Source organism: Scyliorhinus torazame, chromosome 11 (assembly GCF_047496885.1).
Source record: "Scyliorhinus torazame isolate Kashiwa2021f chromosome 11, sScyTor2.1, whole genome shotgun sequence".
NCBI classification, from domain to species: domain Eukaryota; kingdom Metazoa; phylum Chordata; class Chondrichthyes; order Carcharhiniformes; family Scyliorhinidae; genus Scyliorhinus; species Scyliorhinus torazame.
The window spans coordinates 44,077,819-44,105,236 of NC_092717.1; the positions used below are offsets into that span (position 1 = coordinate 44,077,819).

A 27,418-nucleotide genomic window follows, 5' to 3' on the forward strand; every position below is an offset into this window, starting at 1 on the left:
GCAACACCTTCTTGAGAAATAATAGGCAATAAAGGCCAGCTGAGCAGGCTGTGGCCACACTCCATGAATAAATTTTTAAAAATACAGGCTTTCCATCGCCTCTCCTGATCGTTCCACTATTGCTATGCTTTTAAACTGATTGACCAACTTTCTTCCTGCTAATCACTAAAACTTCCAACTTTGGCCCCCAACATAAGTGCTACAAATCCAATCCCCTTCCCAGCTCCTGACGAGGAATGTATTGCAGTTTGCAACTGCACTGTCCCATTCAACCTGAGGTTATGTTTCCTAACCCATTACCTCTATCATTAAGACTGCCAAATGCCGCCACCACATCGTGGCAACTTCCCATATCCTGTCGAAATTTTCATTTGAATTTATGTCACGTCTACAACTTGACTATTAAGTTTTTCCTCGTCTGCCTTCCCATCCTCTGCCTTTCCTTTACTTTGCATCATTTAAAACTCAGTAACCCACAATCTTTCCTATATTATTTTCTTGTTGACGAATATTGGCTTGTGGTCCCCAATAAATGGTCTTGTCCCTCCCACCTTTGAAACTTCCTCCAGGCCAACTAGCCCACTCCACAAACTCTGGTTGTTTGGCTTTGGTTTCTTGTGCCCTTCCCTCTGCAGCAATGTTGGCAGCCGTGCTTCTTGCAGCTGAGGCCCCAATGCTCTGGAATTCCTTCCCTTAACTCCTAAACATTTCTTTAAAACTCACCTCCTCCAAATATTTGGTTAACCCTCCCAATATTTCTTTGGCTCATCAAGTACAGCACACAAGAAAGTCATTAACTTCATCGTGTATGTGCTCCCATTTTACCACAACAACTCAAACTAATCCCACTGATTTTACCCCCATTATCTTTTATCCTCCTCTGCTTCACTACTTAACTATTTATCCTTCAAGTAACAGAATTAGTAGGAATAGAGAGTCCAAAACACAAAATGATTCATATTCTTGCACTGCAAATATAGAAATCCAACCTGTTTTCAAATGTGGAAAGTGCCAGATTTTCATTTGAATTCCTTAAATTGTAACAAAAGTCACTTTAATCTTAAAAAGAAAATGCAGCATTTGTCCGCCACGTTGACACAGTCGCCCAACAACGTGCCGCTCGCTGGCGACGGAATTCTATACTCCCCCTCTGGTCAATGGGATTTCCCATTGTAACCACCCCACGCCACCAGGAAACCCGTGGGCGGGAGTGCGCTGCTGAAGAGAAAAGTGAATCGATAGTTTATTATACACACAAGGTCACAGCTTGGTTACGACTCACCTCCTCTATTAAATGTCCGTTTTCAGCATGAACCTGGGCAATTGCTCCCAATTCCTTACAATGGCAGAAAACAGAGTACAGCTCATTATCCTGAAGCATAAAGACACCTTTATATGCCATAAACATCTTAAAGGAATTCACGCCTTTCTCTTTGACTAGAATTTCCATTTCATCTTTCACCTGTGAAAAGGCAGAATAAATGAGAGAGTTCATCACCCATCGAAAGAATAGCAAGAGCTGAAAAACCCCAAATGCAAGATTGGTCTTGGGAAATGGCCAGAGTTTATTATTATTTTTATGTGACCAAGCTCATTCCCCTTTTTCATTCCAGTTGTCTCTCCCTTTCTGTTAATTATATTATTTATCAAGTCAGACCTGTCTAATGCGAGTTTAAGTTGACTCTTGAAGCTGTGCAAGCACACTCTTGGTCTGAGGATGATCAATCTTCGGACCATTCCTCCCTGAAAAGAAGCATGTACTCATCAATTGTTACAGTATATGGCTGTTGCAGGTCAGGTTCAGAATCAAGCTCCCAATGGAAGGGACACACTTTCAGGAATAGTAAAAGGGAACTGTCAGAGAAAGCTGAATAAATAGGTTGACCACGAACCTTGCTGACTGAAAATCACACAAAATGAGCTGGGATAGGGAGAGGAACAATAATGTATTAAAATGCAGGGCAGAAATTCTCTTTCGATATAAAACTTTGATTTAGATAAGTCGGAAAATCTATTGATTGGGATGTCCAAATCATTATTGTCAATTGTGAACTACAGCAGTCCCAGCACCGATCCCCACAGAACGCTACTTCCCAGCTTCTGTCAAGCTGAGTAGCTATTTAAATCCTTCTCTTTGTTTTCTGCATTGTAGCCAGTTTCCTATCCATTCTGCTAGTTGCACCCCAATTCCATTAGTTCTATCCTTAATCATTTATCGATTATGTGGAACCTGATCAAGGCCTTTTGAAAAATTCCAATATTTAACATCATGTATAATGCTCTTTGAAATTCTTCAAAATTTTCAAAAAGAGATTAGTCATGCATTACCTTCAGGTTTGGAATCTATGCTGTGACCATTTCAATACATTTTCAGTTTTGAGCTTTTAATTAAGAAAAATTGTCTCTGGATATGTCTGATCAGTCCGGGGGGGAGAGAAGAGAGAGAGAGGAGGATGCCTGCCACGTAAGATGCTGGCTGCCTTCACCTTTGATGAGCATCCTGGGGATACACTTAGACGTAGTGGTAGAGCAAAGAAGGCCAAGCACATCAAGGATTACTGAGAGGGCACTGTGAGCGGAGTGTGTGTAGAATTGTGGGCTGGCACCGTCAGGAAACTGGGGCAGTACTGTACGAGAAACATTAAATACCCTCACCACAACCAGTGTAACGCCTCTGGCTCTTTGTTCCACGATGCGGGCTGACCGCCAATGTCAAGCCTCCCTCCACCATCCCCGGCCCGAGTGGCACTCCACTCATTACAGCTTGCTATGCTGAAAATGCCCCTCTTAGTCCAACTCTTCTATCAGTTAGCCAATCCTCTATCCATGCTCATATACTACCCCCAACACCATGGCTCTTAGCTTAAGTGGCCTTTTGTACAGTACCTTATCAAACGCTTTTTGGAAATCCAAGTACATTACTGGTTCCCCTTTACCTATCTTGCTCCTTACCACCTGAAAGAATTCTAATAAATTTGTCAACAAGAGTTAACTACTCATGACATGGCTCATATCCAGTCAGGAAACTACACATGCACGGACACACATACAAGCATGCGTATGCACACATGCACAGCAGATCTACAAGGGCCATTCTGCCACAGGGAACATATAGAACAGACCATTGGCATCCTCAAACAATGCTTTCAGGGTCTTGAATAGCCTGGAGGACCCTTGTAATCTAGATGAGTGAGTATTGCGATTTCAGGTAGTGTGTTGCATGTGACACTACCTGGATATTATGAAGAAACAATCCTTTTAATCACCAATCAGGCGACAAGCTGAGGAACAGAAGCACAAGAAGGAGGAAAAGTCTACAATAGAAACTGCCCCTTTTTAGCCGCAGGGCTACATTCGATCAGGTTAATCCCTCGATTCTTTCAGGTCATGCCAGGCAAGTGCTGCCTGAACGCTGTCTGTCTCATCTAACACCTAGGCATAGGACGTGGGGGGAAGCGTGGATGGCGGGGGGGCAGTGGTCAAGGGGAAAGCTTGTCCCATAGTTTACCAATTTACTGATGGAATTTAGAATTGGATTGCTTTTAAATGTTAAACTCATACCTTCAAAATAAAAAATGATTTAACATGTGCAAATTCCCAAGTTACCCGAGGCGAGGCATGGAATCACTCTCCCTTGCCTCAGAGACCTCGGCGAGCGACGTTCAGTACTGGTCACCATGGATGGGGACCAGACGGAACGGCGCTCACGGGGATCTCCCAGCGGATCGGAGGTGCCCTTTGAGTCCTCATCTCATGCTCTCCCTTGCCCTATGCAAACTTAAATTAAAATATGTAAACTTAACTTAAAAGACCATCCTTCATAGTTTCTTCTGGGTGCTCAGAGATCGTGGTGAGTCCAGCTTCGAACACAGGTTTAGAGTGTGATTTATACGTACTGAAACCCAGGATTTAAAATCACGGTTGGTGAGGATGTGGCACCAAGCCATTGCCTTAGTTTTAAATCCCTGCAGGCCCCACTCTCATTGGATGCTGTGGGGTACTTGACTATTGAGGTTTGTTTTAAAAGTCCTGATTATTCTTGCTAAAATAGACTACAAATCGTTACAACCAGTAGTAGGATTTTGCTACTAGTGAAATAAATGTGTTAATCAGCACTTTTCACTGTACCTTTGCACTCCACCAGGTTACAGCCACATGGAATGAGTAATCACAACAGACTTTAGGATCTGCCCAGCTTCTCCATTTGTCATAGGATTCCAACAAAGAGACACCTTTGTGGGGCACTACAAAGTCTAATATCATGGTGGTGCCTCCAGCCACAGCAGCCTAGAAAAGAATGAAACAGTAGTTACCTTTACTGAACATATTTAGGTAAAACTAACCCTCGAGCAAACTGCTTTCAACCACATTTTGCATCACATTTAGTGTTATTTTCCCTGTAGCGATGGAATCGAAGAGTTAGATAAATAAATTTAATTGAACTTAATGATATCAAGACCTTTCCTATCCTTATTTATCCAGAGATGTCACCGGTAGGCCGTTTCCAAATGGTTCATGGTGGCTGGGGGAGGGGGGGTGTTAATTACAACCTTTTACGATGATATAAAATGAGTGATTCGGGTCAGTCGTTCATCATAATCTCCTTTCCATTGAATGAGATTCTAAATTCTTTAACACATTTTAAAATTCTAGGTCCACCTGAATTGCACAAATTTGGAGGTCCTTTGAAAAAAGTAATTCTAGGCCAAACTATGCTGCTGAAGCCCTGTCACTCCTTTGCTGACAAGCATCTGAAGTATGACATTTTGTGCAAGACATGAGGGGTACAAATTTGTCTGGGTGAGACTTAGCCTTTCATAAGCAATGCTGACCCAGGGACCTGAGGTTCGATAGAAATACATCCTCTAGCCTCACCACCACGGTCAGGCAAGCAGTTGATGCTGGTTGCACCTCCACAAGTAGCTCATCCACGAGAAACATCAACTTCAGGCTGCCCGCCCCAGAGAATTCCCCATTCTTGTTCAAATAGAATCATTTAGTTCTGCCTAAAAGGGCAGACAGGACAGAGGCAGCCTCAGGTTAAAGTCTCATTCAAAAAGTAGCACTTCACCAATGCAGCACTCCTGAAGTTCACTGGGGCGTAATCCTGGATGATGTGGTCATGTCTCTAAAATAGGATTTGAACACACGACCTTCTGATTCCAAAGTGAGAGTGCTACGACTGAGCAACGACTAACACCCACAAAGGATTTTCTTTTAAAAATAACTATGTTTCATTCAATAGTACAGTGCAGAAGATCATTTAGCCATCTTAGCCCATCACATCTGGGCTGGCTGTTTTGAAAATCAATCGAGTTAACCCCACTCTTTCCACAAATCCCTGCAATTTCCCTTCTTGAAAGTGAACCCGCGGACGGGCCCCAAAGGAGTCCCTGGGCGAACACGGAGAGCCTGCGCAGACCAGCTGGCGAGTGTATTTGCAGATATCTTCAACACCCCACTCCTCCGCTCAGAGGTCCCCACCTCCTTCAAGAAGACTACCAAAATACCAGTATCAAAGAACAAGGTAGCATGCCTCAACAATTACCGACCAGTGGCCCTGAAGTCTGTTATCATGAAATGCTTCGAACGGCTAGTCATGAGATGAATCAATGCCAGCCTCCCAGATGGTCTCGATCGATTGCAGTTCGCCTATCACCTCAACCGGTCCAAAGCAGATGCTACCTCCCTGGTTCTACAATTAACACTCGAACACCTCAATAACAAGGACACCTACGTGAGACTGCTGTTCATAGACTACAGCTCTGTCTTCAACACCATTATCCCAACCAGACTTATAATCAAACTCTGCAATCTTGGACTTGACCCCACCCTGTGCAGCTGGATCCTTGACTTCCTCACCAACAGACCGCAATCTGTCAGGCTAGGCAACAGCACCTCCTCCACAATAGTCCTCAACAGCGGAGCCCTGCAAGGATGTGTGCTCAGTCCTCTACTGTATTCCCTATACACACATGACTGTGTGGCAAGATTTTACTCCAACTCAATTTATAAGTTTGTTCTTGATACGACTGTGGTGGGCCGTATCTCAAACAACGATGAATCAGACTACAGAAGGGAGATAGATCACTTGGTTGTATGGTGTACCGAAAACAACCTCTCTCTAAATATCAGAAAGACCAAGGAATTGATCATCGACTTCAGGAAGCGCAGCACAACACACTCCGTCTGCATCAATGGCTCCGAAGTGGAGATGGTCGATAGCTTTAGGTTCCTGGGGATCCCCATCACCAAGAGTCTGTTCTGGTCCACTCACGTTGATGCAACAGTCAGGAATGCCCAACAACGTCACTATTTCCTACGGAAGTTAAAGAAATTCGGCATGTCTGCATCAACTCTCACAAACTTCTACAAATGTGCCATAGAGAGCATCCTATCTGGCTGTTGCATCACAGCTTGGTATGGCAACTGCTCAGCCCAAGATTGCAAGAAACTGCAGAATGTGAACTCAGCCCAACGCATCACACAAGCTTGCCCCCCCACATTGATTCTATATACACCTCCCGCTGCCTCAGGAAGGCAGACAGCATTATCAGACCCCTCCCACCCAGGCTTTGCCTTCTTCCAGACCTTTCCATCAGGCAGAATGTACTGAAGTCTGAAGATCCTATATCCAGACATAGGAACAGCTTCTTAATTGTGCCACTGCAAATCATGATTCAAAGTTCATGTGTGTTACTTGCAGGGAAGCACTGGCAAATAAATGGAAGTTTAAAACCCTCAAAACCTCAAAGACATTTGAAGACTTTACATGGCGAGTTGGAGGACAAAACTTTTGATTTTTGTCAATGGATGCAGTGACATCATGAGGACCAAGCAGGCTCATCTGTCACATTAAAGGCAAGTGAAAATGGTGGGTCATGAAGGTCAGCCGGCGTGTGTCGCAAAAGATGGGCGGTTGGTAAAAATGGGTCCCAGGCAAAAAAGTTTGAAAAACACAAAATTAGATAAGCTGAGTAACAGGAAACAGATTGGAGGTAAATGGATGTTTTTCGGCTTGGAGGAAGATTTGTAGTGGAGTTCCCCAAGGATCAGTTTTGAGACTTCTTCTTTCTCTGATATACATTATAAAGAACTACCTTCGTGTACAGGACACAATTTCAAAATTTACAGATGATACTACATTTGAAGCATTGTGAACTGAGAAGAATAATAATCTTTATTGTCACAAGTAGGCTTATATTAACACTGCAATGAAGTTACTGTGAAAAGCCCCCAGTCACCACATTCCGGCGCCTGTTCGGGTACACAGAGGGAGAATTCGGAATGTCCAAATGACCTAACAGCACGTCTTTCGGGACTTGTGGGAGGAAACACACGCAGACTCGGTGAGAACATGCAGACTCCGCACAGACAGTGACCCAAGTCAGGAATCGAAACTGGGACCCTAGCACTGTGAAGCCATAGTGCTAACCACTATGCTACTGTGCTGAATAATGTAGAACTTTCAAAACGATATAGACAAGTTGGTGGAATGGGCGTACAGGTGACAGGTGAGGTTCAATGTCAGGAAAAGTGAAGTGATTCATTTTGGTAGAAAGAACATTGAGAGACAATGTACAGACATTGGGATTACGAAATCTGACCAAAGGCACCATCACTGAAAACTTATTAAAAAAAATAAAGGCAGCTTTAACTGGACAGGGACACACATACATAAAAAGAGGCAGACATGCCAAGGCATCTCGCCGGGCAGTGGCAAACCACCAAACGGGCGAGACTGTCAGGTCTCGTTGCGCACTCACTCGAACGAAACAAGGCCAGTGAATGTCGGGCGAGGACAAAAACGGGAACCATGTCAGGCGTCAAATAGTTTGCAATGCAACCGGCCCCATTTCCATGCATTTAACCAGAGCCATCCCATATCCAACGGCCTCCCGTCAATCAGCGGCCTCCCCAGCAAGTGGTCACGTTGGAGCCAATTAGTACTCCTTTTGAAAACGTGAACCTGGCGGAAGGGCTTCTGTGCCGAGGAGGTGAGTAGCCATTTTTGCACACCGGCAAAGATCCCGTGGGTGCTAGGCTTGCCACTCCAGTGCTCAGCGGGATGTGGGGGACGCTCGGCTGGCGTTGGGGAAACTCTGCAGGAGAGGGAGGTCATTGGGGGGGGGGGGGGGGGGGGGGGGGGAGGCGGAGGTGCTGTGGAGCAACTGGGACACAACCGTGCGAGGCACCACCATGCCAATCCCTGGTTCGTGTGCGTCCGTTCCGGAGGCAACACTTGTCCCTGCCCATCAGCCCCACTGACCATCCATAACCCCCACCGACTGCCGATGCCTCTGGCCGTGCAACTGAAGGCTATTGCTTATAGGGAATTGGCAATCGTGGTTAAGTGAGAACTTCACACATCCCAAGTGGATTCTTGGATGGGCAGGCCAGCTAGCATGTGGGAATCATTGCTCAGCATCCCAATCAAACTGTGATGCCTGAACACTGCGGGAGGCAACACCACACACACAGCAGCCAACATCTGAACACCCATGGATGGGACACAGCTCCAGGGAAATGTCCACAACCGGAGTGCCATGGGGAGGGGACCAGCGCCAGGTCACATTATGAGCGGGTGTCCAGGGTAAGGGAAGCCCGCTGCGGCCGGGAGTGCATGGGCAGGCGTTCTGAGTGGGGGAGGGCTGTGATCAACGGGGAAATAGAGGGCCTCAGGATGGGAGCCACCGTTGTTTGTCAGTTTAACACCCTTTCCCAATACCTTACAGATATTGAATGCGATGGCAGGGATTTTGGACCCAGAACTTACCCTGGTATTGCTGCTAGGCCGTGCGGCCAGACACCAGAAATGGCGGCAGCGGCAGCAGATTCTCGAGGCGGTGGACATATGCCAAACCCTGCCCCACACCCTGAGGACCCGGTAGGACCCAGAGGGGGAACACTGTGCGGCCCAGGGTGTACAGGCATCGCTGGTTATTTCAACAGATATTGGACAGCGCGTACCGCAGGAGGCTTTGCCTCAACAAGGAGACGGTGCGACACCTGTGCCATGTCCTCGCAGACTTGGTACCACATGAAGGAGGAGGACACCAGTTTCCAGTGGTGGTCAGGGTCACCACAGCTCTGAACTTTTACGCCTCGGAATCATTCCAGGGCTTGAGCGGGGACCTGTGTGGCATCTCGCAAGCCACAGCCCACAGGTGCATCTGACATGTCACGAATACCCTGTATGCCGGGCGGAAAGCTACATCATCTTTGACATGGACCAAGCCCAACAGGATGCCCGGGCAGCAGGTTTCTCCACCATTACCGGGATGCCCCAGGTCCCACGGGTAATCGATGGCACACATGTTGCCCTGCACTCACCGAGCCATCTAGGGGTACCCTATGGTACAGAAAGGGGTTCCACTCCCTCAACATATGAAGGTCATGCACGTGTGCGCACACTTCCCGGGGAGCATCCAGACAGCTACATCCTGGGGCAGTCTGTCATCCCCGGCTTCTTTGAGGACCACCCTAGAATAGGTGGCTGGCTCTTGGGGGCTAAGGGGTACCTGCTGTGAATCTGGTTAATGATGCCAAAACGGAGGCGGGAGACTGCAGCTGACGCCTGGCACAAGGAGGCTCAAGAGTGGTTCCAATGCCTCGGCCACTCCAGTGGTGCACTCCAGTACACCCCTCGGAGGGTCACCCACTTTGTGGTGGTCTGCTGTGTCCACAACCTGGTACAGCAGCAGGGCAAGGTGCTGGAGGTTGGAGATGAAGAACAAGGATGACGAGGCGGCACCGGACCAGCAGGGGCTGGAGGACGAATCCAGGGAGGAACCAGAGTGTGAAAGTGTACAAACTCAGCAATAGCATGATGGGAAAAATAGCCAACTTATGTAACCAAGTGTAAGACAGCTGTGTCAGCTAGTGCCAAGACCAGACCCTGACAAACTAGACAAAGCTAAGAATCCACATAATTGTATCATACAAGGCCAAAATGGGGGAAGATAGTGCCTGACCTTGTTAAAACCTGATAACAAAGCCACGATCTAGGAATGTCCTAATAACACAACTTCCTCATGACCTAGGTCCATTTGCATCAAGGCATCATGAGGGCAGAGGTGAAAAACAAAATAGGACCACGTCTTATTTCCTCTCAAAACAAACTATTGCAAATAAGCCGAGTCAGGGTCTTTCCATGACAACATGTTTGATCAGAAGTTATGACTGTATTGACATTTTTGAACAAGGTCTGTTTTTGTAAACTGATACAGCTTGTGTATAAATATTGAACGTTTTCTCCATGTCTTTGCGAGCTTGAGAAAGAATGAGCAGGTTTACCTTAACAGCTCTCTCTCTCTCTCTCTAACCTGTAGCCATCTGCATGCAGACTTTGGTCAATAAAGACAAAGTTATTTATTTCGAAACAGAGTTGTAAAGTTGTTTTTTCTCACAGTCTTGAAGTAGGAAAGATTTTAAAAGACGACAAGAGGACCAGCCGGAGACTGCAGGACAGGCAGCAGTGGCGCGGGTCCGGCAAGCCCGGAGGGCCAGGGAGGCCCTCATACTCGCCTGATTCACATAGGATGTGGCTTGATCCGTCATTGCTACCTTACCCACCTCCCACCCCCATTTCCCACCCACCCAGGGTATGTGTCACATCGCCTTCAGGGTGCTGGGATGGTGTTGGCACCTTCAGCGGGTCAGTGTCAAGGGAAGAGAGGTGATGATAACCCGCAGAGACATCGTACTGTTTGTGCACAAGGGTGTTTATTATGCAGTGGGTGTTGACTGAATTGGGCCATGGCCACCTCCAATGTCCACCCATAACCCCCGCCCCTCCAATGTCGCCCTACTACCAACTCCACCCCCCCCTCCAATGTCACCCTACAACAAACCCCCCCCCCCAGAACAGTCCATTCATCACACTGTTCCGACAGAGCACCAAGGCAGATTTTAACATTATGCACAGGTGTTTAATGTGACCGAATATATGTTGCTTTGTGCTCTAGGCCCTATTGCTATACTGTGCCCTGCACCTGTACGCCAACTTAGCTGGTGTTTATCTTTCTGGCCTTACAGACCTTAAGGCTATGCCTAAGCGGATCCTCAGGTGGTACATCAGGAGTGGAGGCGGCCTGCTGAGATTCTCACTCTGTGCGGCCGTCTTCTGGGAGCTGCTGCTAGTGTGTCCAAGATGGCATGGTGCTGCCTGTTCGGCCTGTTGCCCACCAGATGCGGCAGGAACAAGGGGGTGGGGAAGAGTTTGAGGCACTATGCTGTTCCGGCGCCTCCCCTGTGGGAGTCACCGGCACGGGACCCATCACTTCCTCCTCCCTCCGGGTGCCCGATGGCCCCTGGGCCACTCCTTAGGTTGGGGCTATGAGCAGAACTATCCCGAAGCTCCCCTGCCACCTGGTGCTGCCAGTCCTGGAGGCCCACACCCACCCTGATGTCCGCAGCACAGGGAGTGGACCACCTCCCTCTCGGACTGCGCCACATCACGCTGCATCTCTGCCACCACCTTCTGGGTCTGTGCCACCAGCCAGTTACTGAGCCACCTCGGCCAGCAGCTGTGCAATGCTGCTGACTCCCTCAGCCATTTCGCGCTGTGGCTGGGCCATACTCGGGAGCGCTGCTGCAACGTCCAGGTGGCCCTGCCACATGGCTGCCTATGATAGGGCAACCCTGTCCTGGGCCTCAGCCACTGCCCGCACACCACACAGAGTGCGCCAGGACTTGGGCATCCTGACCGATCTTCGCCCCCAAGGCCTCCACCCGCACAGTGTTGGCCTGGATGGCACGCATGGTCGGCAACACCTCCTGCTCCTGAAGGGATTTTGACTCCTCCAACTGCACCTGTAAGTGCTGGATGTTTGCTGACACCCCCTCATGCAGACCCTAGCTCAGACTGCATTTCCACTTTAAATGGGACCGCTCTTTCTAGAAGTTTAAAATCCATCCGGATGGCAGCTAGTCCCTGGAGTCAATCCGCCCTCCGACCGTCTGCCCCCTTGGGTCATGTTCCATGTGGTCCCCATGCTAGCCCATTAACAGTTGGGGGATTGGTCTGGGAACTATGCCAATTTTGCCTTCATAGAACACCACCGATTCAGTCCCGGCATCAACACTATAATTTCTGGCACGGAGAATTCCGCCGCATGTCTCTATCAATCGGCCTTTGCAAGGATCCCGTTCGCAAAGCCGTCGTGTCTAACGCAGTATGTGGATAACCTGTTATGACAAACTGAGAAGCATTTTAAATTATTAGATTAATTATTGAAACTTCTTTTATTTTTTATAAATTTAGAGTACCCAATTAATTTTTATCCAATTGAGGGGCAATTTAGCGTGGCCAATGCACCTAGCCTGCACATCTTTGGGTTGTTGGGATGAAACCCAAACAAACACGGGGAGAATGTGCAAACTCCACACGGCCCGTGACCCAGAGCCGGGATCGAACCCGGGACCTCAGCGCCGTGAGGCAGCAATGCTAACTGCTGCGCCACCGTGCTGCCCTGAATTATTGAAACTTTCGACCTCTCTTGGGTTAAAAGCAGATCCAAAATAGGTACACAAAAACTCATCATAGGCGATTCAGGAGTTCAAACAGGTTCTCGTACAGGCACCACCAGCCTTTCAGGCTCTCGACCCAGAACTTCCCTTTGCAATGGAATTAACAGCAACTACCTCGACAAGCGCTGCTGTTCTGTTGCAGGAACAACATGGCAGACCTATGCCCATCGCCTATGCTTCACGGCAATTAACTTCAGTGGGACAGGTTCTCTTTGCCTGAGCGCCACCTTTTGACAATTATTTTGGCCTGTCCAGTATTGTAATTACATTGTAGTTCAAATGCCCTCACTATTCTGACATCCTATTCAACTTTTATTGGACGGACGTATAAAAGACAGCACTGACAGCCACAACCACATTGCTTGATGGACTCTGTTGCCCCAGGGTCAGGATCGCGCAGTCAAACAAATTCACTCAAAGCTACAACATTATTCACCACTGGCCCAAACATGAACGTACACCTTGAGCAGCAATAGTGCCAAAGGGCCCCAGGGGTGTGCCACACAGGCAAGACCCACACAGGCAAACCTGTGATAAAAATAAGGTTGAAGCTGCCCTCGACAACGAGCACACAAGCAGCTGAACGAGCAGAAATATAGCCTATGTGGTTAGCTATCCAGAGGATTCTGCACCACCAGCTACTATCTATTCAGCCAGTATATATGCAAACAGCAGCCTAGCAGATTTCCCACCTTTATGGGCAGCACGCGGATTCATGTCAGCAGACGATAAGACCCTTCCATCTGCTCCATTGCTGAAATTGATTCGGGGAAAAAGCTGAAGGCCACCAGAATGAAATTGTTAAAATTAAAGTCCATTGCAACAAATCCCCAAAGGAAAACAGAATAGCTGATGAATTGGCAAAGGAAGAAAGCTCAGGAAAGAACTCCCTGGACACCACAAATTGCAAATGAGCTGGAAAGAAATACCGAGCCTGTCTGCGCAATGATGGTTAATCAGACGCAAGTCAGTGACCTAACTGTAGCTCAGAAAGGGGGGCGATAAATTAATACAATTGGCTGCAGCAATCACACCCTCATCGTACAACATATGGAAAGAGAAGATTCAGGAGAAAGATGGATTTGTGCTAAAAGATAATAAATATGCAGTCCCCACACAGGATTGGAACCAAATTATACATCAATTCCATGGGACACGAGGGAATTGAAAATACAGTTGAAAGACTAAAGAAATTTATGTTGGTGGCCACAAATTGAAAACGATGCAAAGCAGTACATCCTAGCCATAAGTGATAATTTCAGCAAATGAGTTGAAGCTTTTCCTACAACCTCAAACAGGGCAATGCTCACTGGTAATATTCTGGTCCAACAGGTAATATTCTCATCCAACAGGTTTTCTTACTCGGTGGGAGCTGCTATTGAATTTTTCCCACCCAAGTTATGCAAAACACCTAAGCAACTGCTGGTGATAGATAAGAAATTTGACTTTGCCCAACACCCACAATCTAGTGGAATTGTGGAAAGGACGAATCGCACTTTGAAAAATATGCTCATGAAAACGGTGCAGCAAAACAGCTCCACCTGGAATACAGTACTGCCTTTTGCACTCATGATTGTTAGAAACACGACCACTAGATCTACAGGTATATCCAACATATGGTAGCGACTGATGCCTCACGAGAGGTTTAGACATGACTGAACCAAGAGATACAAAGACAGTTCAGCACGAATTGGAAATTGTTAAGGCAGCAGAATGGGCCCAGTTTAAATGGGAAAGAAGAAATGAGTAAAGCTCGTTTTATGTTACAGTTAATTTTGTAGAACTTGAAGTAGGCCAGAAAGTTATGATCTGGATCTATCAGCCTGGGATATTCTTGTCACAAAGGTATACCGGACCATTCCCTATTGTAGATACTGGGTGCGATTCAACTAATATGGAACAAAGTCCCAAAGCAAGTGCGTTTAGCTGTCTGTTTTCCAGCGCTCACAGCTCCAAGGCTCCCGAAGTGACCCACCCTTCGCAGCCCGAACGCAGGGTGGGAGCCTCCACAGAACCACCCCCCAACACCCATGCAGGGCACCCCCAGCCAGATCACACAGTGGCACAAAATGCCAGCTTGGCACCTTGGCAGGTGGCATCAGCAGTGCCAAGGCACCACCCTGCCCAAAGAGTATGCAGCTAGGTGCCTTTGATCCCATGAGACCTGTTGCTCTTATTAGCCTTAGTTTTATTAGCTCTAATTATGTCATCTTTGCTCACGAGTCGCCAGGTATCTTTCTGATACCGCCACGTGGTTCAAACTCGAGTTATGATTAATAAGACAGCACACCGCTTAGTAAGATTGAATCAACGATCATTTATTATGTACAGCAATAAATACTTACACAATAATCCTACTTTCTATATCACTACCTACCACTACTGGCCAATACTTAACTTTTGGGAATGGCCCACCAGGTCAGGGAAACGAATGGCTTATCGAATTGGGTCTGGCCTGCGGGATTCAAAAGGCTGATACGGGTCGATGGCTAGGAGTCTCTATCGGGTAGCGATCGCTGGAGTCAAACTTGCGGTTGCTGGTCGATGGTTCTTGCGAAGGTTGCGAGCAGGAGAAGAAGGGAGAGTAGAGTCGATCTGAACTTGGCCCATATTTGTATAGGGCCCAGGGGCTTCCCGCCTCTCGGGGCGGACCTTGACCCTGAGTCCCCAGTGATTGGACTTGTTCCCAATCACTGGGTTCGATATGCTCCAATAATGGGGCGATTCCTTGATCGGGGGGTGGTCGTTCACCTGTCTTTGTCTCGGCCACTGCTGGCGCCGAGAGGTCTGGCCCGGCATTCAATTGCTAATATGTTGCAATTGTTCCCGGGGATAGCCGATTAAACTGCAGATGTCTGGGTTGATGTGCTGCTGATGGTCGCAGGTATCGATCTGGGCCGACTTCTCCAGAGCAGAATACGCTATTCTGTCTGCAGCTGTCCGTTTGTGCCCTGTTGGCTGCTTTTCCCATCAGCCTTTTCGGTTAGCCATTTTATATCAGGTTTTGGCCAAATTAATCGGGAATCACCCATTTTAGGTGGCTACAGACCCCACGAGTGCCGTTCCGTCTGGTCCCCGTTTGTGGAGGCAGTACCAAATAGCGCCGCCCAAGGTATCCGAGGCAAAGGGGATAAATCCCAAAGCCTCAGGTACCTTGGGAATCTGCACATTAAAGTCATAATAATAATCTTTATTGTCACAAGTAGGCTTACAATAACACTGCAATGAAGCTGCTGTGAAATTTCACATTCCGGAGAGAAAAAGTGAGATGAGCTGTCGCGCTTTAATATGGATATTTGCCAAAAAGTGATCCCCACCCACAATGGGTGGGAACTACATTGCAAAGTCTTCCGAGATCACAGGGTTTTCCAGCTTCAATCGGCCGTGCTGCGCCGCGCAAGCTGATTTTCAGGCGCAGCGTGGCAATTAGATCGCATCTAATGTCAGTCCTTCAGTGTACAAAGTACTTGTGGTCGCGATGGTATCATATGAAACTCTACAGAGGGTATCAAAATGTCATTCCCACCATGTCACTATTGATGGTATAGGAGAACCCATCATTCCTATTTTGCCGACCCCACCAGTTACACCTCTGAAATCAGGTAATCCCAACACAGCTACCCCTACAGTGGATGGATCACCTAATCAGGGAAGGGAACCCAGAGACCTCCTAGAGGGGTAAGGAGACAACCTGCCTAATATAGCCCAGCTTTGCTTTCTCAAAATTGAGGACCAACTCTCAGGTAATAGAATCGAACAAGTAGATAAACAAATAAACTGTAAAATACAGCATCAATCCACAAGATTGATGAATAAAGCAAAGAAACAGACAGGAGAATATATATCATAATCATAAGCGTGGTGATTTTCGGGACGGATGAAGTAACCAGACCAACAGAGATTACCGTCTATAGGGGTCATGTTAAGATATCTGGAAATCACGAGGCGTTAACCCATAAGATAATGGAAGATACAGACAATCCATGCAATGGGCCATTCCCGACGCCGTTATGTTAAAGTCAAAGGACCCAGTGGAGTTTACACTGATATAAATTTGTATACAATCATTAAGGTCCCTTTAAATGAGCAAGTATGTATCAATTGTTCCCCAAAGTTTTCCAACCTCATGAAGCATCACCTCCAGAGAGGTATTATTGGGGTGAGCCTGGGCATATGATTTTGACAACAGCTAATACTTCGACTAAGTGCAAGCTTTTGAAGGGAGACGTTTATATGGGTCCTACCACTGGAGCTGTAGGAATGGTATTGAGAATGCCCATCATACCGGACCGGACAAGTGTTTACAGTTGACAATACAGGTATGCCAGATCAGAATCATCCAGAAGTGCAGATGGGCCTTGAAGGAATTTTACTGTATGGGATAGAAAGGAGAACTGGTAGGATCTAGACTTGATTGGTGCGGTGCCAGAAAACAGACTAACACAAGACAAAATGTGGTTTTAAGTCAGATAAAAATGTGAATTGCACCTGCCGATTGGAAAGACGTGAAAGGACCTATATGAAAAAGGACCTATATGAAAATAGGACACATGGGAAATTAAACTTAGTGTGTAAACACCAAAAATGCAGAAATATATTACGGATGCGAAATTTGTCATATCCACCATCCAATATTTTGTTTTAAACCAGACACCGCAGCCAGAGTTGGACTTTTAGCGATATCCATTCTGAGAATAAATCACATTGAGCAGGACTGAAATGTTAGGAAAATAGCAGGAGAAATGTTTGGCAGAAATCCCAAAGTTAGATGTAAACCTAGACGAGTTAAGAGGCAAGCTGAGCAAGTGTTTGAAACATAAGGGTTAAACAAGACACAAAGAAAATTGGTGAGGAAATTAAGACTATTAAAAAAAATTCCATCATGGAATGACGTGTGGAATTGAGGAAATAATGTACAAGTACACCAGCGGGTAAGTTTATAATAATAATAATATTTATTGTCACAAGTAGGCTTACATTAACACTGCAATGAAGTTACTGTCAAAAGCCCCTAGATGCCACATTCCGGCGCCTGTTCGGGTACATAGAGGGAGAATTTAGAATATCCAAATGACCTAACAGCACATCTTTCAGGACTTGTGAGAGGAAACCGGAGCACCTGGAGGAAACCCACGCAGGCACGGGGAGAACATGCAGACTCTGCACAGTGACCCAAGCAGGAATCAAACCTGGAACCCTGGCACTGTGAAGCCACAGTGCTAACCACTGTGATATTGGCCTATATCGTAATCATAATGATGGTAATAATGGCATATCAATTAATTATGACTGTGATGTTGAGCAGATGGACTAGACAAATACATGCGATAAAGGGCTGGATTCTCTGGTACCCCAGCTCAGTGTTTCTCGGCGGTGCGCCGTTCCCTGGCGACAGGATTCTCTACTCCCACCGCTTATCAATGGGATTTCACATTAAAGCCACCCTAGCTGCCAGGAAACCCACGAGCGGGTTGCACTGTAGGCAGGAACAGGGAATTGCAACAGCCAGAGAATTCTGGCCTAAGAAGTTAGATATTTAAGACATGTAATGGTTGAATATTGTCATGTCAGAGTACTTTTAAGACATGGATGTTTAAGCAATGTACCTTTAAGAAAACAATGATGTCAGAGAGTGGGTGGGGCGGAGGTCAGGTCAGCCATTTTGCAGGTTTTTAGTTTCAGTTTAAAAAGCAGTGGGTGTGTCTCTGTGTGTGTCCAGAGTGCCTGTGTGTGTCCAGAGAGCTGCAAGAGGAAAGCAAGGTGCTGGAACTGAAATCAACGAAGCTAATATATCTCTGCCATTCTACAGAAAAAATATATATCTTTTAAACTGATGTGATACTGTTTAAAGGTGTTAAGTCTCTTGGAAGTTTGAAGGAACATTTTGAGGAATTATTTACTGTTGCAATATTTTCTGAGTTATCTTTGAAATAAGGGGTGTTAAGAGATGCAATGTTTATTTAAGATGTTAAGTTGCGTTCATGGAATAAACAGTGTTTTGTGTTTAAAAACCCACGTGTCCATAATTGTAATCCCAAACCTAGGGAAAAAGCCGCGTGCTCGGAAAAACAACAAATCCATTAAAGGGAAAGGTTGTTTGAACTCCATGATACATTTTGGGGTTCTGAAAAGCCTCGCCCATAACAACTGGGGGCTCGAGGGGGATAAAAGTCTACCTATTGGATTGGCTTATGTGAACTTAAAGACAGTGAAGGATTGTAGCTTTTCCGGTGTGGTATTTTAATTTAAGTGGGGAGTGTGTTGTGAACAATGGCTCTTTCAGAGGCTCAGGAGTTTTTGGGGGTGGAGAATGTCACACGTAGTACTTTACGGACAGAAACAAAAAGCAGACTGTTAGATTTGGCGAGAACGTTGCAGTTAACATTACCTGAAAAAATGCAAAAAGATGATGTAATTATGGCGGTGGTTAAGAATTTAAAGTTGCCTGAGATAGAGTTTGACTCATTGGAAATGGCAAAAATTCAGTTGCAAATTAAACAAATGGAATATGAGAAAGAATTAAAGCGGCTGGCATACAAGAGTGAGAGAGAGGAAAAAGAAAGAGAAAAAGTGAGAGGAAAAAGGAAGAGAAAGAGAGAGAGGGGAACAAGAAAAGGAGAGAGAAGAAAGGTGAAAAGAAATAATAGCCCTAGCAGAACCAAAAGAAAGAGAAAGGGAGATACAGATCAGGGAAAAAGATAAAGAGAGGGAGTTTGAACTTCAGAAAATGGCCATGAAACATGACAATCAGTTAAAATTGGCAGACGTAAAGGGAAACGTACAGTTGGATAATAGTGTTGAGGATATTGAGAAAGAGCATCATAGTCGAAGGCTTGGTGGGAATCTATTTAAATATGTCCTAGCATTGCCAAGGTTTGACGAGAAGGAAGTGGAAGCCTTTTTCATTTCATTTGAGAAGGTGGCCACAGGACATTTGGGTGTTACTGATTCAAACAAAGCTGGTAGGTAGAGCTAGTGAAGTGTTTGCATCACTACCGGAGGAGGTATCTGGAACGTATGAGGAGGTGAAGAAATCCATCTCAAGTGCATATGAGCTAGTGCCTGAAGCTTACAGACAAAGGTTTAGAAATTTAAGGAAAGAATTTGGTCAAACATACATGGAGTTTGAAAGGCTCAAACAGAGTAATTTTGATAGGTGGATAAGGGCTTTGAAAATAGACCAAACGTATGAAGCTCTCAGAGAAATTATACTTTTGGAGGAGTTTAAAAATGCAATTCCTGATGTAGTGAGAACCCATGTGGAAGAACTGCGAGATTAGCAGCGGAATTGGCAGATGATTATGAATTAGTTCATAAATCAAAGATTGGTTTCCGACATCAGTTCCAGCCAGTGAGGGATAGAAACTGGGGACATGAGAAATACTCAAGTGGTAAAGGTAAAGGTGTTCTGATGGGAGGCAATAAAGAGAGAGTGTACTTCAGATTAAAAAAGAAATCCAGGAGGGTGGAAAAGAAATGAAAAGTTTCAGATGTTTTCACTGTAATAAACTAGGCCATGTAAAGTCACAGTGTTGGTGGTTGAAGAAAAGCACTGGGAAGGCTGATGTGGTAAAACAGGATAAGACAGTGGGGTTTGTTAAAGTGGTAAAGGAAAGCCCAAGGGAAGCGAAGGAGGTGCAAATGATTGTACAGCCTGTTCAAGAAGTAATTGTTAAGAAGGTGCCAGATGTATTTAAAGAATTTACTTGTGTGGGTAAAGTTTACTCATGAAATGAAAATGAAATGAAATGTGTATCAGGAGCAGCAGGTAAAGAAGTCACAATTTTAAAAGATACAGGGGCTAGTCAATCTTTAATGGTAAGAGATGAGGAATTATGTAGTTTAGGAAGAATGTTGCCAGAAAAGGTGGGGATATGTGGAATTCAGGGTGAGAAGAATAGCGTTCCATTATATAAGGTAAGGTTGGAAAGTCCAGTGAAGAGTGGTGAAGTGGTAGTAGGAGTAATAGATAAACTATCTTGTCCAAGAATACAGTTAATCTTGGGTAATGATGTAGCTGGATCGCAGGTGGGAGTGATGCCTACGGTTGAAGGACGAATATCCTGGAATTGTTCCGGATTGTGTAATAACAAGGTCGCAAAGTCACAGGTTAAGGCAAGAGGAGAAACCAAAGAGTGAAGATGAAGTGGAAGTGCAAGTATCAGAAATGATTTTTGATCATTTGGTTGAAAAGGAACAAGAACAAGTGGAGGATGAGGCGGATATTTTTAGCTCAGGAAAATTGGGGAGTTACAACAGAAAGATGTAGAAATAAAACGGATATATCAGAAAGCATATAGGGAAGAGGAATCTGAGAGTATACCAGAGTGTTATTACCGTAAAAATGATGTCTTGATGAGAAAATGGAGACCTGTACATATGCAGGTGGATGAAAAGTGGGCAGAAGTTCATCAAGTAGTATTGCCGGTAGGGTATAGAAAGGAGGTGTTGCGAGTGGCACACGAGGTACCAGTGGGAGGTCATTTGGGAATAAGGAAAACTCAAGCTAAAATCCAGAAACATTTTTATTGGCCTGGACTACATAAAGATGTAGTTACATTTTGTCAATCATGTCACACATGTCAAGTGATAGGGAAACCTCAAGCAGTGATAAAACCAGCGCCCTTAATACCCATTCCAGCATTTGAGAAACCTTTTTCAAGGGTCCTAATCGATTGTGTAGGACCGCTTCCTAAAACAAAAATTGGGAATCAATAACTTTTGACTGTAATGGATGTGTCTACTAGGTTTCCAGAGACCATTCCAGTACGTAATATTACAGCTAAAAGGATTGTGAAGGAGTTACTTAAATTCTTTACTAGATATGGACTACCCACAGAAATTCAATCGGATCAAGGAACGAATTTTACTTCAAAGTTATTCAAAGAAGTTATGGATAGCTTAGGAATAAAACAATTTAAATCAACTGCGTACCATCCATAATCGCAGGGAGCGTTAGACAGGTGACATCAAACATTAAAGACAATGTTGAGGGCGTATTGTCAAGATTATCCAGAGGATTGGGATAAAGGAACCCCATTCGTATTATTTGCAATTAGGGATGTGCCTAATGAGTCCACCAAATTTAGTCCTTTTGAACTAATTTTTGGTCATGAGGTAAGAGGACCACTTAAATTGATTAAGGAAAAATTGGTGGGTGAGAAATCATAAATTACGCTATTGGATTACGTGTCAATTTTAGGGAACGATTAAATAGAGCAGGTGAATTGAAAGTTGCACAAAATGTGATGAAACAGGTAGCGGATAAGAAATCCAAAGTTCGTAGTTTTGCCAGTGGGGATGAAGTTTTAGTGTTGTTAGCAGTGGTAGGGGAGCCTTTAAAAGCTATGTTTTGTGGACCGTATCAGATTGAAAGGAAATTGAGTGAGTAAATTATGTGGTAAAAACACCAGATAGAAGGAAGACTCACCGAGTGTGTCATGTGAATATGCTTAAAAGGTACTTTGAAAGCAAAGGAGAGAAAAAGGAGGTTTTAATGATTCTAACTCAAGGTGACGAACCAAATCCAGATGACTGTGAATTTGACACTCAAATTAAATTGGAAAATGAGGATGTTCTTAAAAATTGGGATGAATTGTTAAGTTATCTTCCAGAGAAAAAACGAACTGACCTGAAAGAGTTATTGATATCACATGGGCAAGTTTGTAGAGATAAATTGGGAAGTACTAAAATGGCTATACATGATGTAGATGTAGGAAATGCTGTTCCTATCAAACAACATCCATATAGACTTAATCCTTTAAAATTGGCACAGGTTAACAGAGAGATTGAGAGTATGCTGAAGAATGGCATTATTGAAGTGGGTTGCAGCCAATGGAGCTCACCCATAGTGATGGTGCCTAAACCAGACGGTACCCAACAGTTGTGTGTGGACTATAGAAAGGTTAATGCAGTTACAAGAACGGACTCTTATCCTATCCCATGTTTGAAGGATTGCATTGAGAAAGTGGGACAATCTGCTTTTACTTACAACTTCCAGACATGGAAAGAACATTTAAAACATCGTATGGAGTTCTTCGATCGACTTCAGGAGGCGGGTTTGGTGATAAACCTAGCCAAAAGTGAATTTGGAGAAGCCCAAATCACTTTCCTTGCGGAGTTTCCGTTATTCTCAAGACAAAGGGAAATAAGGCGATTTCTTAGTATGAGTGGATTGGATCGAACAGCTGTGCAAAGGTTTTGTGGCGTGATTACTCTACGTAAAAAAATTCAATGGATAGCGGACTTTCAACAGGCATTTGACTGCCTGAAAGTTGTGATCACCAATGCTCCTGGATTGGAGAATTGCAAGGGACTCTGTGGTCAGATTGAACTAAATTATCTGATTCTGAAGAGAAATGTCGAGGAGTAGAGGAATGGATGGATCGTGCAGAGACTTTGTTCAAAGAGACTGTCAATCGAGAAGGATTTCAGTTGGAGGAAGAAGAACAAAGAAAAATGGACTATATTATTATACCTGTTTGAGTGTGTTGTTTTCTTTAAATGAAAATGTATATTTACTGTGTGCATCTCTTAGTGGATGGTGCGAAAGTGAAAAATGAAACCATCTTGAAGTTGATGGGGTTTTTTTGGGGGGGGTGTAGGTGCCATGTGAGAGTACTTTTAAGACATGGATGTTTAAGCAATGCACCTTTAAGAAAACAGTGATGTCAGAGAGTGGGTGGGGCTGAGGTCAGGTCAGCCATTTTGCAGTTTAGTTTTGCAGGTTTTTAGTTTCAGTTTAAAAAGCAGTAGGCGTGTGTCTGTGTGTGTCCAGTGTGTGTGTGTGTGTCCAGAGAGCTGCATGAAGAAAGTAAGGTGCTGGAGCTGAAATCAACCAAGCTAATATATCTCTGCCATTCTACAGAAAATATATATATCTTTTAACCTGATGTGATACTGTTTAAAGGTGTTAAGTCTCTTGGAAGTTTCAAAGAACATTTTAAGGAATTATTTACTGTTGCAATATTTTCTGAGTTATCTTTGAAATAAGGGGTGTTAAGACATCCAATGTTTATTTAAGATGTTAAGTTGAGTTCATGGAATAAACAGGGTTTTGTGTTTAAAAACCCACGTGTCCATAATTGTAATCCCACACCTAGGGAAAAAGCCGCGTGCTCGGAAAAGCAACAAATCCATTAAAGGGAGAGGTTGTTTGAACTCCATGATACATTTTGGGGTTCTGAAAAGCCTCGCCCATAACAATATGTGTAAATGTGCTGATGTTTAAACTTGATTTGTACTCCGTTTGGAAGATGGAATTTAAATTCTTTTTCATTTGCAGTTAGAGATTTTAACATAGAAATACTATGATGTATTAGTATATAAATATCAACGCAGAAATGACCAACGTATGAAAAACCTTGAGGAAGAACAATCACAGAAGATCTCAAGCCTGTAGCTTGAAGACAGGATCCGATCCCTGCTTGTGCCTGTCCAGCGTGTCTGTGTACTGAAGTCTCCACTAAAGTTATTAAACAAGTATGAACAGTTTAACCTATGCTTATGAACATAGTGGTTTTCTTTCTTTTTATTAGTTTACGGGACGTGGCCGTCGCTGGTTTGGCCAGCGTTTATTGCCCACCCTTAGTTGACCTTCAGAAGGTGATGGCAAGTTGCCTTCTTGAACCACTGCAGTCCTTGAAGTGAATGTACACCCATTGTGCCGTTAGGGAGAAAGTTCCAGGATCTTGCACCAGCAACAATGAAGGAACGGCGATATATTTCCAAATCAGGGTGATGAGTGACTTGGAGGGCGATCTCCAAGTGGTGGGGTTCCCAGGTATCTGCTGCCCTTGTCCTTCTGGATGAGAGTGGTTATGGGTTTGGAAGGTGCTGTCCAAGGAACCTTGGTGAATTACTGCAGTGCAACTTTTAGATGGTACACACGGCTGCCACTGTTCATCGGTGGTGGAGGGTTTAATGTTTGTGGAAGGGGGTGTACTCAAGTGGGCTGCTTAGTCCTGGATAGTGTTGAGCCTCTCGAGTGTTGTTGGAGCTGCATTCAACCAGGCAAGTGGAGAATATTTCATTACAGTCCTGACTTGTGCCTTGTAGATGGTGGACAGGCTTTGGAGGGTCAGGAGATGAGTGACTTGCCATAGAATTCCTAGCCTTTGTCCAGCCCTGTTGGCCACAGTATCAATGTCTAGTGCAGTTCAATTTCTGATCAATGGCAACTCCCAAGATGTTGATTGTAGGGGATTTAACGATGGTAATGTCATTGAATGTCAAGGGATGGTGGTTAGATCCTCTCTTGTAGGAGATGGTCATTGCCTGGCACTTGTGTGGCACAAATAAAACTTGCCAGCCCAAGCCTGGATATTGTACAGGTCTTGCTATATTTGGACATGGAGTGCTTCATTAGTTCAGGAAGGTAGAATCATTTGTGTGTTTTTGATACAGCGTATGATAGAATCTGTCTTGCAGTAAGCATTGGGATTTTTATATTGTGTTTAATAAAAAAGAGATTTGATTGAAAGTTAAAGGGGTTGTCTACCAATGGATTGTAGCGAGGGGCCCCATCAACAAGACCAAGGTTATGTTGAACTTTTATAAGACAATTATTAAGCCTCAGTTGGAGTATTGCATCCAACTCTGGGCTCCACTATTTATGAAGGATGTGAAGGCATTGGAGAGAGCGCAGAAAAGATTCATGTGATTCCAGGGACGAGGAATTTCAGTTATGACATCTTTTGGGGGGGGGGGGTCACTCACAGGCCTTAGAGGCCCTTCATGGCGGCGAGCCTCTAGGTTTAAAGGGATCTGGTAGCTGGTTTGCAGGCATCGGTTCTAGTGTCCTCCTCTGGGCTTGTGACGATATCAACGCAAGGAATTGCCCACCTAGAGTGGCAGGTAAAGCCACAGAGAGAGAGAGAGAGAGAGAGAGAGAGAGAGAGGTGGAGTTCCGGCGATGCCAGGCTGCATGGGCACCAGAATGAATCCCTATATTCAGGCTGCACCTTGAAGACAGAGGGCATGAGTTGTCTGGACGTTCAAGGCCACTGGTTATGGAGGCCAAGCTGTCAGAAATTAATGTGTGCGTGGCTGGCTGTTCAAGTTAGAACGTTTGCAAGCCATGAGTGCTGAGGGAATGAGGGTGCTCTCTACAGATGGCATTGACTGCAAATTAGTCTTAGGACCATAGAATCCCTACAGTGCAGAAGGAGGCCATTCGGTCTATCGAGTCTTCACCAACCCTCTGAAAGGGCACCCTACCTAGGTTCACTCCCCCTCCTACACCTCCCCTGGACATAGAACATACAGTACAGGAGGAGGCCATTTGGTACCATCGAGTCTGCACCAATCCACTTAAACCCTCTATTCCACCCTGTCCCCGTAACAATAACCCCTCCTAACCTTTTTTTTGGTCACTAAGGGCAATTTAGCATGGCCAATCCACCTAACCTGCACGTCTTTGGACTGTGGGAGAAAACCGGAGTACCCGGAGGAAACCCACGCAGACATAGGGAGAACCTGTCACAAGGAGAAGCCAGTTGTCTAATCAGCTTCCTGACCTTTCCTTGACGAGTCAATTGTGCTAACTAAGTAGGCATTGCAATGAATGAGTGTGCCATTAATTGAGTGAATGTCCCAGATCCTGAAAGGGCTGTGGGTCATGGCATGGGCAGGACTCCTCATCGCTCACTTTGATGTTCTCTTCCTTTTAGTTTATGAATCGGAAGAATCATGGAGCCAGTCAAGCTAGAAATTCTTTTGATTGCGATCGAGCAGTAGCAACGACATCGATGCGCCAGGTGACCAAGACAAATCGCCCTGCAGAGGAGGGGGAGGCAAGGCCCATTGATCTCCCGGGAGCAGGACTATAGATGGCGGCGTCTCGGAGGAGACACAACTGGTCAAGGGTATTCCACCGTAGACTGTCCTACCTCCAGATGCCGGAGGTCCAGTGTGAGAGAAGACTGTTTCTGTTCCAGGGGACAGTGGGCCACTTGTCCCAGGTGGTGAAAGATGTGGCACCACATGGACTGGGAAGCCACCCAGCCTTGATAGTCACTGCTGCTCTGAAATTCCATGCCCATGGCTGGTTGCACGGCTGCGTGGGTGACCTGTGTGGCATATCCCAGTCTGCCGCGTTCAAGTGCATAAGGTCAGTCACAGATGTGCTATTTACAAGGGTCTACATGTACATCAACTTGGACTGAAACCACGCAAGCCAGGATACCAGGGCCATGGACTTCGCCTGCATAGCAGTCATGCCCCAGGTACAGGGTGACATTGACTGCACCTACATGGCTCCGCGCTTCCCAGAGCACCATGGGGCGCCATTTGAGAACCACAAGGGGTACTACTCCCCCAATGTCCAGATTGTCTGTGATCATGTGGTGCACATGATGCAGGCGGTGCCTGTTTCCCAGGTGTAGCCACCTGGGTTGGCCAACTCCCGATGTAAAATGGAGAACAGCAAAGGCTGCAGGGAAATTCAGCCAACACAGGCAGAAACCAGCAGGTGCAAGTTTACTGTGTATTAAACTCTGCAAAAGCCCAGACAGCATCGATACAAGCAGCCATCTGCATAATAATGTAGCAGCCATCTATATACTAATAAGCAAACCCCAGAAACAATCGCAATATTTGGGACAAACAAAGCTAAACCAGACTCCCCGGCGCCAGCAGGAGCCAACACAAAAGAGGTTAACAGACACCTCAAGACCGCCCATCGATCAAGGAACCACTCCAGTATTGGAGAAATCGAACCAAGTGATTGGAACAAAGTCCAATCACCTAGAACCAGGTACAGGGTCCGCCCTGAAAGGCGGGAAGCCCCTTGGAACTATAAAGTTAAGCCCCCAAGCTCAAATCGTTCTTCTTGACCGGGTCACCCAGCAACGCGAACCAACCTTGACCGTGACCGTTTCAACTGCCG

The 27,418-nt window shown here is 45.5% G+C and overlaps 1 protein-coding gene across 1 annotated transcript in view; it reads right to left on the reverse strand.

The window, feature by feature from the left end:
* The window catches only part of dpys (dihydropyrimidinase), a 139,320-nt gene that overhangs the window by 62,944 nt on the left and 48,958 nt on the right, over positions 1–27,418 (reverse strand). Inside the window, exons 2-3 of the mRNA XM_072467213.1 lie at positions 4,129–4,287; positions 1,283–1,462 (exon numbers count right to left, since the gene is read on the reverse strand). Coding sequence (XP_072323314.1) covers positions 1,283–1,462; positions 4,129–4,287 — 339 coding nt within the window. The remainder of the gene's footprint in view (positions 1–1,282; positions 1,463–4,128; positions 4,288–27,418) is intronic.